Source organism: Eleginops maclovinus, chromosome 12 (genome assembly GCF_036324505.1).
Source record: "Eleginops maclovinus isolate JMC-PN-2008 ecotype Puerto Natales chromosome 12, JC_Emac_rtc_rv5, whole genome shotgun sequence".
NCBI classification, from domain to species: Eukaryota; Metazoa; Chordata; class Actinopteri; order Perciformes; family Eleginopidae; genus Eleginops; species Eleginops maclovinus.
The window spans coordinates 19,667,424-19,689,501 of NC_086360.1; the positions used below are offsets into that span (position 1 = coordinate 19,667,424).

Here is a 22,078-nt window from a genome sequence, read left to right on the forward strand (position 1 = left end):
TTTTGGGTCCAGACATGAAAATGTGTCTTTTACAGACATCTACTGTATTTTCCGGACTACAAGGCACACCTGAATATTAGCCGCACAAGCTAAAATTAGGGGAAAATCCTGTTTTGTTCATACATTAGCCGCACCGGACTATAAGCTGCAGGGTTCAAAGCTTGTGCAAAAAGTAGCGGCTTATAGTCCGGAAATCAGTTACAGCTATAGTGACTTTTCAGATTTAAAATGTAAATTAAAACAAAACGTGATGAATATTTTCAATATTCTTTATTCCTTTTTGAGAGGAAGGCTTTATCTAAGAGCTCTTAATGCGATACATAAATGAAAGACATGCTTGTCTTTTGGAAACGTGCAAGAGAACAACACTTTTGGAGAGAAGCGAAGGATGAAGTGGTTACGTGGATTGGGTATGATTTTGAGCTGTCATGTATTCAGTGTATTTTGGCAGCTAGAGTGGGCAGTGCAAGGAACAACCAACACGAAATTGGTTGAAACATTTATATATACTGCAAGATAGACAACCCTGGCCTGGATGAATACTAGGATGTACTGAGAATACTCCCTTTGGAAAGGCTTTCTGGTATCATGTTTGTGAAGTGGTTACTCCGCTGCATTTGTCTCTATTAAGGTATTAAAAAAAGTATATGAAAATGTCTGAAAGTGTCTGTACATATTCAGATCTGGAAGTACATGTTATTGTTGCCAGAAATTAAGAAACAAAACATATATATAAAATACAAAATATAGCAAAATATCAAGCCAGTGATAATCAATAATAAAGCCATGTCTAAGCATCATGCAGCTGTAGCCATATTTCTTCTCTAATTGTCTCAGATATATGAAATAACAATCTTAGCTCATTTTCTTTCATTTCGCTATGTGACTGTATTTTTCTACATCCTTATTGCATATGTGAATGGCCTTGGTGAGTAGGTGGGGAAGCCTTGCGCGGTATCAACACAATATTCCAGCCGATTTTTCATCTGTGGTGTCTCATCCATAAAGAATGTAACAGGGAGGGCTAAACCAATAATAGATTGTTACAAAAAAAAAAAAATTGGAGGCCCAAAGAGTTCAGATGGAATTAACACGAAGTTATTAATCATGTCAGGACCCCATGAGATTTATCTTGTGACCCTTTAAAGGGGGCCGACCCGTAGGATCGGAACCAGAACACTGAACTTCCTTACTATAAAGTTAAAGTGAATGAGCTCACCCTCTGCTACAACAGTAATGATGCTTATACCCGAGTGCAACAATTAAATCATGTCATATATTGTGCGATTATATGTTGGCCATTCGGGGGGAAAATATAAAGAATGAGTGCCTTTACTTTTACACTTTAAATAGATAAATGCAGGACTTTAACTTGTAATACATATTATTGTTATGAGACTTTCATTACTGTGACTTCTCAATAAATACAAAAGATAGAGAATAAATTCTATAACATTAAGGAGTATTGCATCCATATTGGCCAGTATTGTATCATATTGAGCTGTTTTTGCCCTGATCATGCCAACCATGCCAAGAGGAAGACACGAAGCCAAGTCCTTGCAACAACTTAACTCTCTTCGCATCAAAGGAAGATATGCCCTTTCTTACTTTGTCCATTTAGCTGCAGGAGGGATCCTGATCCTATGCATGTGGGATTAGCTGCACTATTGTATCTCTGCTTTGAACCTCACTGGGGGATGCCAGGGGGTGTGAGCTAATGGAGCAATGCAAAGAGGTCTGCTGATGTTTTTTAAAACCCATATTTACACAGGGTAGATGTGCTGGGCATGATTGCACTTTTCAGGACCACACACACAGTTAGACACAATCACACCTGGGAGCTGTCGAGCACAGGCATGAACATTTCTGTTCAGGACCAGTGATTCACATTAGAAGGTGGCAATAATAAGTATTTTTCCACATAAATGCTCCTGTTGTCCAGCCTAAACTACCCGCAACCCAGCTGAGGTGAAACCTCTGTGGTGAAAAAAATATATAGAGAATTCAGAATGTGTGTACTTTCCTGTTTTATTAATATACTCTGTACTCTGTAGCACTGCATGTATTTTTTAACATTTTTAGATGGGCCCTGAGTTACATCAAGTCCAGGGAACCATCCTTGGGGATCTATTTTACCCACTATTATTTGTTCTACTGAAATATTAATATTCATAGGTGCAGTCTGTTGTGATTTGGATTGAAAGCTGGTGACTTTGCCTCTGTGATCTGTGCGTCATTTGAATAAATAACTGGCTTAACACAGTGACATATCTTTAATTGTAATTCATATTTTTAAAGCAGGACACTGGTCATTACTGAAACTGCTAAACACACAAAAGATAAGTTATTTTTTAATGAGTTTTTAATGAGTTCACACAATGACAAATTTATTCAGCACAAAGACTTCCTGTGAGAAGCAAATGTGTGTCTCAGGTTTTTACTTTTTCAGGAGTGCTGGGTTTAGCTTTTTGCTCAGGCACCTTCAGACAAGACAAACACGGAAATGCATCCAGGAAAACGTTGAATTCATGTATCAGAGCTTTCCAGAAAGTCTTCTTCCCATAGATCAGGACCATTGCAGCGACAGTTGTGTAGATGGACGTGAAGAAGAACGTGAGCCCGAGGATGTTCTCATGGTTCTCCGATATTTCATAGTTGACATACAGATCGATGACGAGGAAGAGGATGAAGACAGCCACTAGAGATAAAGCCATCTTGATCACCCTCATCTGAGAGCCCAGCTTTGGCCTGTGGGCTCCGTTGGTGCTGGCTTTCATCTGGCGTAGATGGTTGGCCAGGTGGAAGGAGATGGAAAAGCAGCATTTCACCATCAGCAACCCGGGCAGCACATCAGAGAGAATTAGATACATGGCTTCGTAGACCTTGCCAAGATGGTTGGTTGGCATCAAAACCCCACAGTCTTTGTCAGCAGTGGTGTGGTTGTCAGGTTTAAACACCAAGAGCATCGGCATGCAGGTGCCCAAGCCACACAGAGGGATGAGACAAACAGCTAAGGTCACATGTTTGAGGATGGCGTCCTGGATCTGTGTGTAGCAGTGGTTGGGCGTGTTCACCAGCTTGGTGCTGTAGTAAAAAGTGAGGAAGCTGGTGTCCCACATGATGGTGAACTTGAGGCTGTAGATTAACAGCAGCATGACGGTGTAAGACATCTCGTCGATGCGGCACTTACTGTCCAACTCATCCATGGTCATCCAGAAGTAGCAGATCAGCTGGTACACCACGTCAGCCACGGACAGAGCCAGAATGATGGTTTCAGAGGGACTCCACTTCTTTTTCTGCCGGTAGTTCCATATACTCATCAGGAAGATGTAGACATTAAAGAAGATGGTTGTGGTAGCCAAAAGACCTATTATTACCCAGAGGGCAACTTTATTCACCTGATACATAATGACAATGTTACTGCAAATACATCTGCACCGGAAATCTTAATGGGGAAAATGTACTCGTCTATGTGACACTCAGGTGTCTGGGTAGGCTTCTCAAGTGTTTTTATTATCTTTCTGGTTTGTTGGAAGAGATGTCAAGAAGGCAAAAAAGTATACCCTAAACCAGAGGCTTTTCTTTTCTGCTTTCACAGAATGGAATCAGTCATGGTTTGTCGGTGCAGCCTAGGGAAAAGATTCACATATTTAGTTTCTGAATGACGAAACATATCCAAATAGGCTCAATTACGAGAAATATTCTACCATGGTGACGAATATATGTGAATCTAATATGCAAAACAAAGTCAAGTGCAGCCGAGGTGGGAAGGTTATAGCAATTAGGGTAAGAAACATACATTTTTAACTCAAAACAAATCCTCCACGGGAGGGCTGAGGCTTTTCATCACACTGAATCCTACTTAAGGGCTGCGGTCAGATAGTCAAGGAATGACATCCTATGTCTTCTTCTAACCCTTTTGGACTTAGGAAAAGACAACCGCAGTGCTAAAAGAACATGACTGAACTTAGGTGTCTATGCATAAATGTATATGTTATTGACTGCCTAATGTTGTTTTAAAAAGTTGCAGCACCAAGGAACTGTGGGCCGGCATTATCTCCTTTCTACTTGCTAAAAATTGTCCTTTGTTTGCCAAAGAGGAAGAAAAAAGGGAGCACTGAAGCAGCGTTTCCCTGCGTTTACAGTGAGTCCAAACCACTCTTGTCATGATTGCCACTGAATACTTTTGGGTCATTTCACTCAGTCTCTTCATAAGTAAGAAATACATTCAACCGCAGCTCTTGTTTCTGCTTACACGCTCTGTGCCTACTAGTTGTCACAATATGTTGACTCATTACCTTTCGTTGCAGAAGGATCCTTTGTTCTGCTAATCCAAGCATTAATCCTGGCCTGAAGATGTCTGAGGGACGCAAGGTGAAATCCTTGGATTTGTTTGCGTCCCTTGACTGTGATTTATATATAAGCATATTTGCATCAATTATGACCACAGGTAGTGGTGGCAGTGTATTTGCATCGACGCGGGGCAGCAGGAGACGTGCTCATTATTATTATCGCATGACTTTACTGTATGTCCATCAGTGCAGCATGAGAGCTCTGCCAATCCGCAGACCACCAGATGCATGCAAATGGTTATCCCTGGAGCTTGGCCACATATTTACAAACACAGAACCGCATACACACACACACACACACACACACACACACACACACACACACACACACACACACACACACACACACACACACACACACACACACCTATTTACCTGATAAGAAAAGCAAATCACCTTTGAATCACCTTCTGGATCCTTTCTAATGCATCAACTTATCACCGGAGTTTGTGCCGTGGAGGACACTAACTTAAACAAGAAGAACTAAGAATTGACTTTAATTATTTTTTTGTTTAGATTTCATTTAGTTGTTTTTGGTTTGCCTGTTTTACATGCATACCTATTTCATTAAAGCAAACAGGACTCTAATGACTTTTTTTCCCCCTTCAAAACACAGCGACACACCTGCACCACAAAATTAGCCGTGTTGTTTATGTTTAGTTTAAAACCATAATTTCATTATTTAATAATCAACCATTCATTTCAAATTTTAAATAATAAATGTCTGTACATACACAAACTCTACAAGTAGAACCAAACCAAGTAAAAATCAATCTTACAAAACTATGTTTCCGTTCTGCATGGATACAACAGAGGATATGAAATCAATTGTTTTTCATTATAAATACATTCTTTTTACTGTAAACCAGTATACATTTTTGGAGGTTTTCGTTTGGTTACAACTTTCAATATCTGCACAGCTTTCCACTCTTCATATATACACACCAGGGCAAATTCCTCATATGTAACCCTACTTTGCAATAAACCTGTTCCTGATTGTGATTCTGATGTGTGCATTTCTGCCTACAGTATAAACGTGAATTAATCATCTTTACTTTACTTATTTGCAACTGACAACAATAGAGTAACAGATATGCTGCAGTCAAAGTTGTACCAGCAACATGAAATTCCCTGCAGTGGGCAACAAAACATCCAACATACATAGCTTTTGGCTCCCAATGTACAAAAATAAAATGCACAAACAACGAAATAAGGCACCAAAGGGGGTACAAAAAACTACAAAAAAAATGCACAGTGCTGCTCCAACCCATAGGGTTAGAAGCAGCCACATGTTCTTTACATCTGACTGTATGTTGCCTCTGGCTGTGTATATTGAAACGCTTCCCATCCCCTATCCAGCCCTGGCAGTTTATGTTCACAAAAATCAGCTTAACAATTTGTATCAGCTTTTCAGTACGACTGTTGAGCTGATGTTCAAGAGGACAAGGTTTTATATCATGCAATTCACGTTTGCATAATACTATCATGCAAACGGGCATGATAGTATTAATAAGTATTAATACTATCATGCCCGTTTGCAAGCCTTCATATATAAGACCTAAAGATCCACCTTTTTTTTTTTTAAATCCGCATAACTCTCCACTTTGAATATAGTTTAGTAGTGTCATATTTTGTTACATTTTACTGCACTCCTTTTTTGCTCCGTTAGTCCATAGTCTTTATTTTTGATATGTTGCAAATCTCAGCTTTGATAATTGTACTACTTTCATTCTACTTTCTGTGCCTCTGTATGCACAACTTATACCAAAGCAACATCCTTGTATGTGTAAACCTACTTCTGATTTGGTATTTGGTAAGCTTATTTAAAGAAAATGTTCACGCTAAAAAAAAACACATGGATCTTACATGAATGTTAATGGTATTGACCACAACAGACAGACATGCTAAAGTAATCTTCGGAAAGTGTGACCCCAAATTGGACAAAAGAATGTAAGTAAAAAACTGTTACATGGCTTACCAAGGTCTTCATGAATAGCAGCTTAACTTGGAAAAATGATTTTCATAATGAGTAGTTGATTTCACACAGAACAATACAAAGCTAAATTTCATGAACAAATTCAGTCCTTTTGGCACAATAGCATTAAATAGCTCAATCTGATGCAGAAACTCTTTGATTTAGATGTGAAAGAACGTTCACAGTGGGATCTTCGCTTTAAAAGAAAATAATTATTATGCCGACAAAGTGAGAATTTCTGCCTCAGAAACTTATTAATCAAAGAAAATATAATGTGGTTTCTAAGTGGGGGTTGAAAAACAAGTATTTGTAATTAATTAGTGTATGTATTCCTTCATGCAGGGATCAAAGGACAGACAGACAAAAATACGTTTTTTACACAGAGAAGCGGTCCTTCATTTGGATAAGCACTTTTTTGACTTGGTTTTGAATTGAGCAAACATAAATATACTGACATGGACATAAATAAACAAATGTAGACAGCTTGGCAATTTGTCTTTATGAGAAGACAACAAGTAAATAAGTCAAACAATGCAGAGACATAGCAAACATGTTTTGATAGGCTGTGTTTGTATGTGTTTATGTTTGGGCTGTGTGTGCTGCTGGTTGACTTCAAGAAAAAGCTTATCTGAAAGAGAGGAAAGCGTGTCTAAAAGTATAATTTGATGCTTTTTAATTTCTTCTCAACAAATTACTAGTCTTTAGACAAATTGGTGCAGAGGGGGATGGGACTTCTTAAGAGCCCTTGGCAGAAATGATTACCAAGAGCCCAACAACCTTTACCACTTCTTGCAGCTCTTATTAATTCAACATACATCTTTTGAAGATGGGACTAAGTAAGTGAGGATGAGCGGTGGGTCTGCAGGCACAATGCTGACTCTGGATTCTGAGAGTGGCAGCTGCAGGTCACTGCCTCAAATACTCGACTAATAACTGGTGAGTGAAAAGGGGAGAAGCACACAACTCAAACGATACAATTTTGCAGTGCTTTGTGCTGCAAATGAAAGAAAATCCAGCAGGCAAATGCATATAAGAGGATCAGAGGGAAAAGTTGACTTCACCGCCAGTTTCCCAATATTCTGTTTCATGTGCAGCTAAAAGTTTGTATTTATATATATCCATTACAGCTCTGGGACCTGTTCTTCAGATGGTGCTTAACCAACTCTGACTAAAAAAGCCGACATCAGGCTAAACATTGTTTATTCTTATCCAGTCGATTTATTTATTTGAAAGCAGTTTTGAGGATTGATTTGTAAATCGATAAAGGAAGTTCTCCTGGGTAACAGAGGGTCTTATTCTGAAATGAAAACAAAATTAGTTGACAGTTAAAACCATGATCAGTATTCATATCATTGGCTGAATGCTGATTATGCCATTATACAAGATGGGTTCATAATGTGCCAGCATGTAGATGCATTCATCACTCTATACTGTATATGTGCTCCTGCTTTATTAGTGGCTTCAATCTGTTCTACATCGTTACCTCCTCCATGATGTAATGTCTGATGAAACAGTGATGTTGGTCCATATTTTAGTGAGGGTCTCTCCATATACTAGAAAGACTCCTTTAAATGATAATCCTGAACCAGCATGTTTCATTTGTTTGTTTTTTACAGTTTAAATGTTAAAGTTGAGTTGATCCTCTTTGCCTCTCCAAATACTTTTGGTTTGGTTCTTTCTCTTTACAAACTTTAATTTATATCCATTTTATTATCTAAAAGTGGTTAGTTTTCATCATAAATACAGATACTTTTCAAGATTAAAAAGGTGATTGTAATGATTACTAATTATGTCAGTTTGCAGAAACTTGCACATTTACATCCAAAATGTCCGAAATAGCAAGATTATTTTGTGATTAATCTGACAGCGAGCCATTTGAATAAAATCACATGTTTGGATGGATTTTGTGGTTTACAATTGAGCAGATTTGGTAACCCTGAAGAACCAATCCCTGGAAAAATCCTTCACTTCACTGGCGATGAAAACAGAGGTTGACAGAAAGACAATGATTGTTTGCCTGACCATGTTCATGCATCATGGTCAAATTTATAACACCTAGTCTTGCACCATCTTCATTTTTAACACATCCCCAAATATGAACTCCTCTTAATTATTTGTATTTGCACGACTTAACATTCGGATTACTTATTTTTATGTTCAAAACTAAATGTTTTATTTAATCAGAAGGTACTCTCCTAATTCACATCTTAGTTTAAACAGATGTTTTATTGTACACATTTATACAAAAAAAAAGTAATGAATTGATTTGGTTACTATGCATCATAGAAAAAGGCGCCCATAAAAATACAAGTATTAAGATATATACACTTTACATACAATTTTAGAAAATCTGTGTAACAATGAGAACCTTTTCAGTAGCAATGATGTGCTACAGTGCATCATGAAGCTATACATTTATATTTGTCCGAGTGCTGAGGTAAGAATGTCCCCAGTAGTCATACAGTATACCAATACTCCCATAATTCTCAATATTTTGTATTGCACGGTTTGTTATATAGTGACTTCTTTAAAAAAATATATTAAAATGAAAAAGTCTATCATGTGTTTGGAAGGTAGTTACACAGGGTATCCATATCGATGGTCGTAATTGAGGGAAGCACGGCCCCCTGCAGTATTTTGAGATCTGCCGTTACTCTCCCCTGTGTAGACGCCACCATGGGCCGATTCACTGACACTGGGCAGTTGTTTCCTCACAGAGCTGTACTGCACCCCCGGGTGGGTGCGGTACGCCATCACAGAGCGTAAACTGGAGTTTCTACTTGTTGGTCTGCTCTCTGGGGCCGGGGCGTCCTCCCTGAGGAAACAAGTCACACAGTTCTCCGTGAGATGATGTTTTAAATATTGAATGAATATTTTGAGAATATTTCAGGCTTGCTTGAAATTGTTTCCAGCTCTGCTGCAATACCTTATTTCATTTTCAACCTCTTTCTCATAGCGACGCTTATTGCAGCAGCAGACCAGGAGCCAGATGAGGAGCAGGAGGAGGAGCAGCAGCAGGAGGGCACCTATCACTGCCCCGACTATGACACCCACCTTATTGGTAGCTGGAAGTCAAGAAATTATATTGTAATGTGTTTTAAAAGGGGACATATCACGTTAATATACAGGTAAGTATTTGTGTTTTGGGTTTCATTTAGAACATGTTTACATTATTTAAAACATAAAACAATTTTTTCTCTGTCAGTCTCTTTCTTCTTGCACATGTCTCTTTAAGACCCCCTCCCAAAAAGCCCAGTCTGGCTGGATAAAATTGCAAGAAAAACTGCAAAACCTGAATGGCTTATTGAATCCAATGTATTCAGACCTAGACACATGCTGTCTATAAGATCAAACAAGTGCAGTTCCCCTTTTTTGTGATTCCTCAAGAGACGTACATTTTCTTTTACAACTTGCACTTTAAACTGCAGCAAATATTCTAAAGCATGCAGTATAAAACATAGCATCTTGAATTTAAGAGTGCCAAGTACTTGAGAGTTAAATTGATGATGACTTACGGTTGTATGCATGCAGTGCATATTTACACTGCCCTTGGCCCACTGCATTTTTCACCTCACACACGTAACTTCCAATGTTTCCTTCCGTATGGTTCTTTATCAAAAGTTCTCCAGTCTCTAGGTCTTAATGGCAAGTGACAGCATTTAGTACAGACATATTATATAAGTAAAACATCATGAAAGTATAATAGAAAAGCCTTTTTGTCTGTCAAACTTACTTTGGGTGGCATCGGGTGGAATTGCACCTCCACTCTCTCTCCTCCATTTGTAAGAGAGAGGAATGGATCCCATAGAAGATTTGCAGCGGAGGGAGACTGGACCACCTTTCTCCTCCGGGCCTTCAACCCAACACTTTGGGGATGTTGGGGGAACTAGTGAATAAAAATAAGCAGCATGGTTTAGTTTGTTGTGGTATGGGTAAAGGTGTGAAGGATGATAACAACACAGAAAGGGTGTGATCACTGCAGACAGGAAGAGAAACTGGTCGGTTCCCTCTACATTCCTTGAGTGAGAGTAATATTTAAAAGAAGAAAGAGAGGGCTGGGTCATGAACAGGTAACACCGGTAAGAAAGAAGTCCTCCTCACCCATCACATTCAGTGTGACTTTTCGCATGTCAACGCCAGGTGCTTTCTTGACTTTACACTGGTAGGTAGCAGTGTCTTTGAGCTTCAGATTAGAGAGAGAGATGGAAGCGTCTCCCTGTTTGGGGTCCACTATGAATTTGAGCCTTTCGGACACGCTGGGGTCTCCGTAGCGCATCGTCTTGCCCCCTGTATATGATAAAAGCTGAGATACAAAGATTGGGTTGAGTGATGACAGGTCTTCAAAGCAGGTTCTCCCACTAACAGAGCCTAAGGGCAGAAAACCATAATAACCCACACTCTTGTATGTCTAATGAACGCTCCTTTAATTTAGCCAACCTCTCAGACAGGTTTTTATTCAACAACACTCTGTCCTCTGACTCACACATACCAGTTGGTCTTTCTGTGTCATGTCTGGGCTAACATTGGACCACTCGATGTCCAGCTCTCCTGTGTCTTCGGGGCCGAGTGTGTAGGTGCATCCCAGGGTGACTGTCTCTCCCAAAGCCTTTTGGATGGTTTGCGGCCCCGAGGTCGTCACCTGCATCGCCTCGGTCACATCTAAGGGGTCAGAAAAATAATCAGATTGTTATCTAAGATATACCGTATGCTTCTTCCTTGCTACACTTTTCCAAAGACATAAACAAAACCCCAGTTCCATATCAATCGCATTAATATTTATTTCCCCAGTTTAATGGCTTTCAAGCTCTCATAAACAGTCTGTGAGTGGAGTAGGTGCTGATCTGAGACTAATTGGCCTTTTAAGTCAAACTGCTGAGTATTTGGAGCTGGAATAGAAGTAAAATTGTTAGGTTGTAAATAAAATGAGTTACGGATTAATTTTAGACCCTTGATGTGCATTAGTTGTCAGAAATATATGGGTAAACAATGATGAAAACTGAATGAAGATGCAAACTAGAAAAATGTACTTGACAAGGGACAGTTAAAAGCTGCTTCAAGGTTGACACACGCCCTGCTGACTCACTGTTTATGGCCATTGCTTTTATTTGTTGCTGATAGCTTGACATTTATAGAAACACTCTAGTGTTAATTGTGATATGTGGTGACATGTTTCAACAGATCTATACAATTAATCTCTAATGTTGTCATTTCACTGTTCATACTTTTTGGAGAAAACTTCCTTTCACTATTTCCCCATCTAGGCAATCAACCTTCACTAAATGTGTTAATAGACTGCGTCGATAAATCAAATCCGCCTCTCCATTGACACTAATAAAGTCTGCTTACTGTCTGAAAGCACTGAACAAAACAAAAAATGTCAGAGGAATTTATAAAAGCATCTGATGATGAAAGAAATGCTGAAAATTGGTCACTTCAATGTTTCTCTCAAAAGCTCCCTTGGGAAAAAATGCTGTTGTCTACAGTATGTCTGTTTTACATGTGTAAAGACATCTAAGCTAAGTGCAGTCACAATACAGCCACTTTTAAAACTGCAAAGACCTTCCACTTTAACCTCTGACATACTGTACACATCTTTAAACAGTAATCTATCATGTCCTTATTGTATTTCCTAAATTGTACGTAAATGTTTGTGTACAGATTTATTGATTTTTAAATAGTTGTTCTCCTTTTTTCCCCCAATATCTGCTCTGTTTGACACAAAGTGTTGCAAAAAATCAAATCCTGTGCGTCTCCTTTTGGTTTTGCATATGTTTGATAAGAACACTTTCACTCTGCTGCATGCATTTCATTTCATTTCATTTCACTTTTGTTTTTATGTTGTCCTTGTATCAAATTAGAGAGCCGGGATTGAATCCCAAGAGTAATATCCACTGGGGACAATAAAGTCTCTCAGTGTCTTACTTTACAAATGCACACACCTTGGCAACAGGAGCATATGTATATGAAAAGAATAACTATGAGTGTTGTGCAGTGTATCAGATAGCAGTCATTTACATGTATACGCCTCAATAATGTGTACAATGCAGTTCACACATACTGTGAGATAATCAGCTCAAAGCATCTCAGCTGGTCTGTTTATACGTCAGTCACAGAGAGAAAAAAACCCCAGCTCTGTCTGAGACCATGTTGTTCCTGTTTTTTATGATCAGTGTGAATGATTTCCTGACTGTAAGCGGGCAAAAAAAGAGCATTTAACGACAAATGTTGTATTTCCCTCACCTACTCACTTGAAATCTAACACTCATTACAAAACGAGACTCACCTGTCTCCAGCCTGATTGTTAGCAGAAACAACACAGCCACCGTCAGCCTTGCACTTGAGAAAACAGGCTCCATAGTAACCCTGAAAGCAACATGAAGTAAATAAAATGTTCAAAGATTATTTTCAGTGGCTGTTTACTTCCTTTGTACTTTGTCTGTAATTTAATTAAAAGGAAGTGCAAAGGTCTCTAGAGTGGTTGTCATCCACTCTTCTAACACAGTTGTTTATCTTTAATCTTTAACAGGGATGAGTTAAAGAATTACTGCTCTCACCTTATCCACTTTCGGGTTGTTAGCAGAGCTAGTGAGGTCTAAAATGAATATAAATCTCAATTTGAAACAAGCAGAGGTAAGATCAGGTGTTTCTTACTGAAGTACTTAAGTACACACTACCATGAAGAGGAAATAGAGAAAACTAAAGTAGTTCTGACATACCTTAAGGAGAATGAATAATCCAAAGTAAAAGTATATCCTTGAAGGCCTGGCAGTCTCTCAGTACTGGTGGAGTCTGCTTATTTTGCTCTCAGGTGAAACTCAGGAGCAGTAACTAGACCACACCCTCTCTGTCCATAGTACATGTTTCGGCCACTCCTGGAGTTGGTTACATTTAAAGCCGTCCTCAACAAGGTTCTATTCCAGGAAATGTATTTTTGTTGGTTGGAAATGCGTTCATTTGTTTAACATAATTACAAAAAATAATTATAATTCTGATAAAAAAGAGTGGTGGGACATACTGTTTGTTTTGTAATCCCAGGTTTGAGTGACAGAGAGGAATGATTACCAGCCAGTGTTGAGTTCAACAAATATGTTGTTGCGCTGCTTTTTCTCAATCCATTAATGCAGGGGTGTCCAAACTACGGCCTGGGGGCCAAATGCGGCCCGCAGGCCATTTAGAATCGGCCCTCAGAAAATTCTAAAAGTATTATGCAATATGGCCCACAAATTAAGTTTCTGCTTGTCTTATATTGTACTTCTCAAATATATATGTTATATATATATATATATATATATATATATATCTTAGTTGATAAAAAAGAAATCCCAATAACTAATTTCTATGGCAAGCTTGACATTGAACCTTCATATTTACTCTTGTTTTTAAGCAATCTGAGGCTTCTGTTTTAAGGAATGAGCTGCCAAAAAAATAAATGAAACCCTAAAGACAGACGGAATGTAGGCAGTTTTTTCTTAAAGCATTTGAAAGTATCGTGCATTATTCACCTACATTTGATTTGTTTTGCTAACTTATAACTTAACTTATGAGGCAATATTCACCTCTATAAGTGGCCCAGCTCTCCGTATAATTTTCTGTATGTGGCCCTCTGTGAAAAAAGTTTGGACACCCTTGCACTAATGCATATAGCTGCCTCCTGTGTGTCAATATAATGTGGGTTTTTTGTATGATGTATTGTAATGCAATGTTGGAAGAACAAAGACGGGCATTCACAATATTACTTAAGTGGAAGTACAATTATATAAGCAGTAAAATATACTTAAAGTACTAAAACTAAAAGTAATCATTATGAAGATAACGCAATTTCAGAATATGTTTTATTTTATTCTTGGATTATGATTAATGATCTTTTAAGGTGAACATAACTTACATTCTGGAGCTGATGTAGGTGGAGATATCTTTTTTTAAGTGTTTAAACTGCCAGGTATATTTATACATAATAAAAAGCTTTGATTATTCAATTTAATATTTAAATTAATTATATAAACTTGCAAAGTAACTGGTAACTCATCTTGTCAAATACGTTTAGTGAGTAAAAAGTACAATATTTTCTTTCGAATTGTAATGGATTAGAAGTACAAAGTAACTTAAAATAGAAATACTCAAGTAAAGTGCAAGTACAGTACATGTACTTAGTTACTTTCACCCTTGCTGTAATATAATACACATAGTGGAAAAGTAGCGAAACCTCTTTCAGTTTGAATGGGCCAACAAATTGTATTTCCTCCAACCCTTATCCGACACACCCTCCTGCCACACCCGTTGAAAACACTCTAACAGAAACACAATGACACAATGTTTTGATTTGTACGTCAGTGCTCAGATGGTGACAGAGCCACAAACTGCTCTAGTATTGAGTCATTAATTCCTGTGATTAACACAGAAATCACAAATTCTCTGAGCTATTACAACCTATAGCTAGTATCACAGATTCTTATCAGCTATAAATGATTTACCCAAATGGAGAGTTTTGATTTGGAGTTAAACATCTACAGAACAGTGTTCAAGGTGTTTCATATCATCTGTTTTAATGCACAAAATCCTACTGTGTCTTATGACCCAAAAATAAAAGGTTGCAAATGAAGTTGAATGGAGTGGTGAAATTACTCCATATTGATTTTGTGAAGAGTGTATAGTAGGTGATGTGAGCACAGAGCATGACGTTTGCCATTAGGAAGTGCTGGGTTAATGCGATCCTGCCAATAATGTTCATTAACGAGATGAACAAATTACCAGTGCTCGAGATGGAATATTATCAGAGAGCGCGTTTTTGATGAGAGCAAAATTAAAAGCGGCACCATCCCCTTCAACACTTTGTTCAACTCTGTGTGTGTGTGTGTGTGTGTGTGTGTGTGTGTGTGTGTGTGTGTGTGTGTGTGTGTGTGTGTGTGTGTGTGTGTGTGTGTGTGTGTGTGTGTGTGTGTGTGTGTGTACAAACTGTGTTCCTGAGCTTCATGCAGTTTGCATCATTGACAACACATCTATGGTGCTGTGATCCTGCAAATGTCAGGGTGTGTGTGAGGCCATGAGGTAGAGCTGCTTTAACCAGCAGGTGGTTAATTGCCCCTCTGTTGTAAGAGAAGGTTCTGGCACAGGAGCACTGAACAGACTGCGTGACAGGACAAGGCGGGACCAAACAGACATTACTGGGATATAAAACCAACATTAAAGCTGCAGGAAAGCATGTGAACAGGCTGAATTAATATATTTGTGACCTCTGGACACAGCAGCCTTTTGTCACCCGAAGCTGTCTTAATCATCCAACTAAGCTTGGTTAAAGAAAGGTAGGCAAACGTCGTCGTTCCCGCCAAGATTTGCTATAACCCCATTTATCCTCCCACATTTGGCAAAGGTAGCCTAATCACTCCGCAGGGTAGAAAACAAACCACCTTGACAGATGTCCAAATTACAAGTAAACAGCCTCGCAGGGGAGGCAAACAAATGACCAACGCAGGGAGGGGAGCGGCTACAGAAAATAGGTTAGGCTTGCCAGCAGCCTTACTGAAATAGCATGGCAGCGTGAGTCACTGTGTGTCAATGTCAGGTAGCCGGTCGAGCACATATATTCATCTTTTTTAAGGTGGTACGCCACTGGGACAAAGATGGTGCTTCTGGCAGAGGGAGGCAGTCACTCAGGCTTCAAAGAGCTATGTGAGTGGAATACAGCCAGCACGTTCTTATATTCATGACCCTCTGAATCTCTGCAATTAAATGTCCACTCTGACAGGGAAATTGATTTTTTGTCTCTTTACAACTATCAGCCGTTATAAACAGATGTCCTGCCCATCATAAACACACACTCTGCTGCCTGGGTGGTGTTAGTTACACCATGCAGTAATGAGTAAGAGTCTACATCCAGTTATGTGTGTTGTCTTGTTATGCTGTGAATCCGGTGTGATTATTCCCTCTCGCCGAGCAGAGCACAATTTCAGCTCCTGCTGCCCTGCGTGCTTTCTATGTTCTGTGCTGCAGAATAAATAATAAAGAGGCAAATGTAAGGATTCCTCTCAGCTTCCGTGATTCTTCATCTCAGTCAGTAACCCACTAAGGAAAGGGCACAGTAACCATCAAAACATGCTTGAATGATGTTGAAAACAGCAGGACAAAACCCCAGCGGTTGCCTGTGCTACAGTATGCATCCATTTTCTATTAATTAAATTGAAACTTTTGCAGCTAGAGATCTGAACTTTTTTTCACAGCTACAGCACTCAAAGAGGATATTAAAAAAAATTAGATGAGGACAAATGAGAAAGAAAGATTAACTTCAGCCTGAGGAAACAACATCCCATACTACCTGGGCTGAAATATGACAAGGGTGAGAGGGGTTACTACATCCAATAGCCACCAAGGACACACATACAGAATGTTTTTGTTCCAGGGAATCACTTCCCCTGTGAGTTTCTGTCCGCATATAGACAATTATGATCAGCAGAGAGTCCATCTGAACAAGGAATATGTGCCAAAACCTTAACCTGTCTTAGCAAACAAAACACCTCCTGTCGACTGAAATTAGACAGGTGCAGGAAAACCCCCATGAAACCAGAAGAAGCCCTGATGGTCCTGCTTCACTTACAGTAGGCTGGTCCTCAGGCCTGCTTAAACTTCCAACCTCTAAACATGAAAAGGCAGGGCTCTATAAGAAATCCCATTTATAAAATATGGAAGTAAATGTATTTACTACTCCATCCCTCCCTTGGTTCACAAGCTGCCCACCCACACAAACCCCAGCATACACACACACACACACACACACACACGCACACACACACACACACACACACACACACACACACACACACACACACACACACACACACACACACACACACACACACACACACACACACACACACACACACACACACACACACACACACACACACACACACACACACACACACACACACACACACACACACACACACACACACACACACACACACACACACACACACACAGCCTCCAGCAACATGAGCAAAAACGGTGGACCCCATAATCCAATAAGTTGTGCTTCTTGTGCTAAACCCAGTGAAGTCTGGCACACAGAGAGAGTCCATGGAGACTACCGTCCCCTAAGCCTCGCTTGCAGGAGTGGGATAGAAACTGTATTCTCTGAAATATAACTTCAGATCTCTCCTCTCCCCCGCTCTCCTTCCACGATAGCGGATTTTTCCCCACACATTTGGGAAATATGATAGAATGATGTAATTTAAAGCTGACTTCACCATTAAAAACATTAATTAATTAAAGAAATATTCTGTCTTCTTCACAGACTGTGTTGTGGAAAGGTGATGCAAATGGGTACAATCTTCTGCTTTATTGTCTGTATCCTCAGTCAATAACAAAAATAAACATATTTATTTTGAGTAAATTATTTCCGCAGGGTTAAAATTCATATGAATGGGTGTGCATGCCTGCTCGGCCGTGCTTGAAAGCAACTTAATAATTTATAGAGTGACTGCAATTATCATCAAAACACTAACAATAGTTGGTGGAAAACAATTTGCATGCATTTGATGCTGGTATTCTGTACCAGCTGCAGCTACATACAGTATTAGTGAAATTGCGTTTTTTTGTAGTCAAGCAGTTATATTTAATTTGGAGCAGAAATAAAAACACTGTCAAAACCACTCTCAAAATTAGCCATAATACACAGGCACTCCTGCTATTACACCAATTGGGAGGACGCTCTGTGCAGTGTATTTACAAACTACTGCTAATCCTTGCTCTAACCTTAGATGTAACCCCAACCAAAGAGGATTAATTCATAATTTTAGGAAAAATAGCTACTCTATTTCAAAGTATTAACCTGGTCATGTGGCTTCTGCGTGGGAGAACTGATTTACTTTGTGCTGTTAAATAGTGGATGTGGTTTGCCAAGCTTCTTAAGATAGTCTTGTTTTTTCCAGCACTGTCAGTCCTCTGTGATTTAAACTACATTATAAAACTAGTCAGATATTTAATAAAATATAGCCTCAAGGTGATAACAAGCAACCGATGTAACATTATAACCAGATAAATGAGAAGGTGTTTTGGATTTAAAAAAAATTGAATTCCCACTTGGCTACTACTTCTGTTAATCATAAAACGATAGTTAATAACTTAAAGCTGCAAGATGACCATAAGCAGCCGATGTCAATCAAGAAAACGCTAGAGATTCCAATGTCAGGTGTAGACTGGAATGTAAAAGACACAATAGAGGGCGTGGATAGTTTCTGTTTTACTTAAGAGAAATTAAGTTTACTTTAACCCCTCAAAGTCTGTTTTTAATTAATGAAACGTTCAGTTGTATTCATCTTTATCCCTTGTTGTTGCTTCTGGTTAAAAAACAACAAAAACAAGATGGGGAGGGACAAATATTGCACATGTAAGTCCTTTGTTAATCCCCTGATAAGTCTTTATAACTCCTGAGGGGAGTATATTGCTCTTTAGCGGCTAATGCTTCATTCTGTTCACAGCAGGTAGTGTAGAGTTGTTTTATAAAGATTTCTGGCGCAGCTGGAAAGCATGGCGAGACTCTACCAAAACAGTAAAGTCTTGGGACATAAAACTAAAACAATAAGACAATAAGAAGCTCTGTGAAGCTGCTTGCGACTACAAGCAGTTGATAATTATAAAAGGGTTTATCATTATGAATAAGTGTCACTTAAGCCTTTTTTACTATACATCTTTTTTTAGAAAACTGCTTTAACTTATTATTAACCCTACCCTGATCCTGACTTTGACTGGAATCAAACTACAAGACATGGACTAAACAAGGACGAGCCAGAATACATCAAGGACTGACCTTGCATATATATACTGTACACTGAAGGTCTAAAGCTTCCCACACAAACACACTCAGACACAGCATACAGATATATTGATGCTGGATGGTGTGGGTGGATTGCCTGCTCTGAATTGAGATGCTCATTTGAACTGGAAGGAAAAAAAGATTTGTCTGACTTGATAAAGAGAAAGAAGTCTCACCGAAATAGCCGTTGCCTTTCATTTTTGGGATTTTGCTGAACTTCATGCAGTGAAAACCCTCGCTTTGCGCCACTTAAGAAACACAGATGCCAAATATCACACAGTTCAGTGAGGAATAGATGGGCAGGAGGACCAGTCAATCTGTGCTGTTTTTCTCCGTTGCACAGTTAAAAACAATGGTGGAGATTTAGAGTTTGAACGATGCCATGACCATAACAGTGCTTTACTATATCTATGTTAAGTCTTCATACCCTTAACACAATTATTAATCATGTCTTATTCATACCAGTGTGTGAATTTATACATTTACACCGAGGAGTCAGCAGTCGACATATTTTATGCTGTCTACTGATACATTTTAACTGCTCCATATATTTATTCTCATTTACGTCAGGCTATAGATTCTCCTCCACATTACAGCTCATATTTGTAATGGCAGCCAGACACATTGGATACATAAAAAAAAGTCCTGGATTTCGTTATGAGTCAAAATAAATAGGTTTTGAGTTCAAATGTTGTCTCATTTGTTATGTTGCAGTTAAAACACTGTTTCTGTAGCACAGTTCAATATTGCCAGTGTGTGTGTGTGTGTGTGTGTGTGTGTGTGTGTGTGTGTGTGTGTGTGTGTGTGTGTGTGTGTGTGTGTGTGTGTGTGTGTGTGTGTGTGTGTGTGTGTGTGTGTGTGTGTGTGTGTGTGTGTGTGTGATAAGGTGCTGTATGCTCCAGCAGTTGCATGGGTCAATCCTCATCAAGACGTTTAATGAGTGCTTTAATGACTCAATGTGCAGATGAGCTGAGAGGATAAGGTTGTGGACTGGATGTGACCAGTTTTTGGGATCATGGTACACATCTTATGACACATCTTTGCTTCTTAAAGTTTTATTAAAATTGATGTGATGCATTGTTAGGATGCATAAACGTTTATGTTGGTTAGTAGCGTGCATTGACTGCAACGATGGTGGCTATCATGCACAACTTCCCCATTTGCTCATTAATGTGCCACTTGCAGTATTTAAATGATTTTCACTTGGAAATGAGATTGCATAAATACATTGTGGAAAGACATGTTTTTTAATCAAGATTAAGATCTTTCAAGCGTGCTTTATTAAGTAAAATACTGGCGGCCTTGCCTACTTAATGCAATGTTTAAAGAAAGAGCTGTATATTTTAGGTTTTATTTTATCATAATAAACATGGGCACCATAGATTATTTTTGAGTGGATCTTACATACATGCTGTCGGAAACACTCACTGGAGCACTGAGACGTGATATATCAAATTTGCTATTTAGTCAGGTTCAAGTCATCTTTTATTATAAAGCCCTTTAAAACGATAAAGTGTACATTCCTGACTCTTTTTTGAAGGTTAATGTTTTCAAAAACAACATGCTTGGAGAGCCGCAGAAATGCTGCAGAGGTCAGAAAGTATTGAGAGATTGTTGACAATAACATTATTTATTCATGTTTCCGAAAAATAAGTCTTTATACTGCTGTAAATATATGCTGATGAGTGCAGATAATGTATGAATGTGTTATATGAGCATGTTTTATTCATTTTTGTGCTGGTTTTGAAATTCAAATGCTTATTTTAGATGTCATGTACAGAAGAAAAAGTATTAAAAAAAATATTAATATCAAAATACAACCATATACAACAAACGCATAAATTAAAAACATGGTCAGTTAGTAGTTTATGCTGTGCATTCATTTTAGAATAAATCAGATAAATAACTATAATCTGTTTAAAATGTTTAAAAATATCTTTCTAGTTTAACCAAGCAAGGCAATTTGCTATGACAACACTCATTGCACATGACAACATAAGTTATCTAAACGTTATGATGGTTGCATTAATATCAGAGGGCATGAATATTGCAGCAATATATTTTGAACAAAAACAACAAAATTCCCAAAAATATAAAAATCATGCTAATTAAACCCAAATTAAAACATTCACTAGACACCCAGCAGTGATGAATGGTATTATTTTGAGAGCAAATGGGGCACAAAAGTCAACAATGAAATTCTCATCAGCTAGCCGATAATTAATTAGTTTGCTTTTCTAGCCGCAGTAATCACGCTGATCTGCGGAAACTAACTTCTGTGTTTCCACCATGCCGAAGGTGTTTTATAGTCAAACCCCTATTCATAAATGTCAAGAGTTAAAGATTGGACCAGGGAGCTACAGAGCAATCATTACTTCAGCTGATTAGTGCGCTATTGAACTGGATGTAAATGCAGCATTGAATTTTGGAGTAGTGATTGTATTATAGAGGAGAAACTTTTCTCACTCTGGCTTGTTGTTCTGAAGCAAAAAGGAGGATGATCACTGTTATCAGACCCTCGCAGGCACTCTCTTATGTTCAGCTTTTAAACTGATCAATATTTAAACTGGGTTCTGCTCTCACAGAAAAAAAGCTTGAAAACCGCAAGCGGCAATTTAAATCAGCAGGTAGTTCTTTAACAACAATAGTAGGTCTTTGAATGGGTCGCACGTACAGGACTTCAAAATTGTTCCGTTGTTTAACTGAAAATGTGTCAACAAGTCACAGTGTCACTGTCCCCCAGGCTAAAATGAGCAATGCATTGTGAATGGAGCTATGACCAATATGTTTCATCCTCAAGCCAAAAAATGTCAAACAGCGTTGTCGTGACTCTTCTTTCAGATGTGATATACATCCACTTCTGCCGATGGATATTTGCTCTAATTAGCAAACAAGCCCCACTAAAAATGCTTTCTTATTATTTATGAAATACCGTCAGCTGTG

General features: G+C 38.6%; 2 protein-coding genes across 3 annotated transcripts; both read right to left on the reverse strand.

Annotated features, from left to right (window-relative positions):
• Positions 1-2,429: 2,429 nt before the first annotated feature.
• On the reverse strand, positions 2,430-3,407 carry LOC134873685 (uncharacterized). Its single transcript, XM_063897486.1, has one exon. The coding sequence runs from the start codon at positions 3,405-3,407 to the stop codon at positions 2,430-2,432; it is 978 nt and encodes a 325-aa protein (XP_063753556.1).
• A 5,127-nt stretch (positions 3,408-8,534) lies between these two features.
• On the reverse strand, positions 8,535-13,193 carry vsig8b (V-set and immunoglobulin domain containing 8b). 2 transcript variants are annotated; one of them, XM_063898358.1, is made up of 9 exons: positions 13,044-13,108; positions 12,882-12,919; positions 12,611-12,690; positions 10,817-10,986; positions 10,429-10,630; positions 10,061-10,213; positions 9,843-9,965; positions 9,254-9,392; positions 8,535-9,142 (listed from the first exon to the last, which is right to left on the reverse strand). In XM_063898358.1, exons 3-9 carry the CDS (start codon positions 12,681-12,683, stop codon positions 8,905-8,907), a joined length of 1,098 nt encoding a protein of 365 aa, XP_063754428.1. In that variant the 5' UTR covers positions 12,684-12,690; positions 12,882-12,919; positions 13,044-13,108; the 3' UTR covers positions 8,535-8,904. The 2 variants fall into 2 exon arrangements, with proteins under 2 accessions (XP_063754428.1, XP_063754427.1); XM_063898357.1 differs by lacking the exon at positions 12,882-12,919 and having other exon boundaries at positions 13,044-13,193.
• Positions 13,194-22,078: the final 8,885 nt, after the last annotated feature.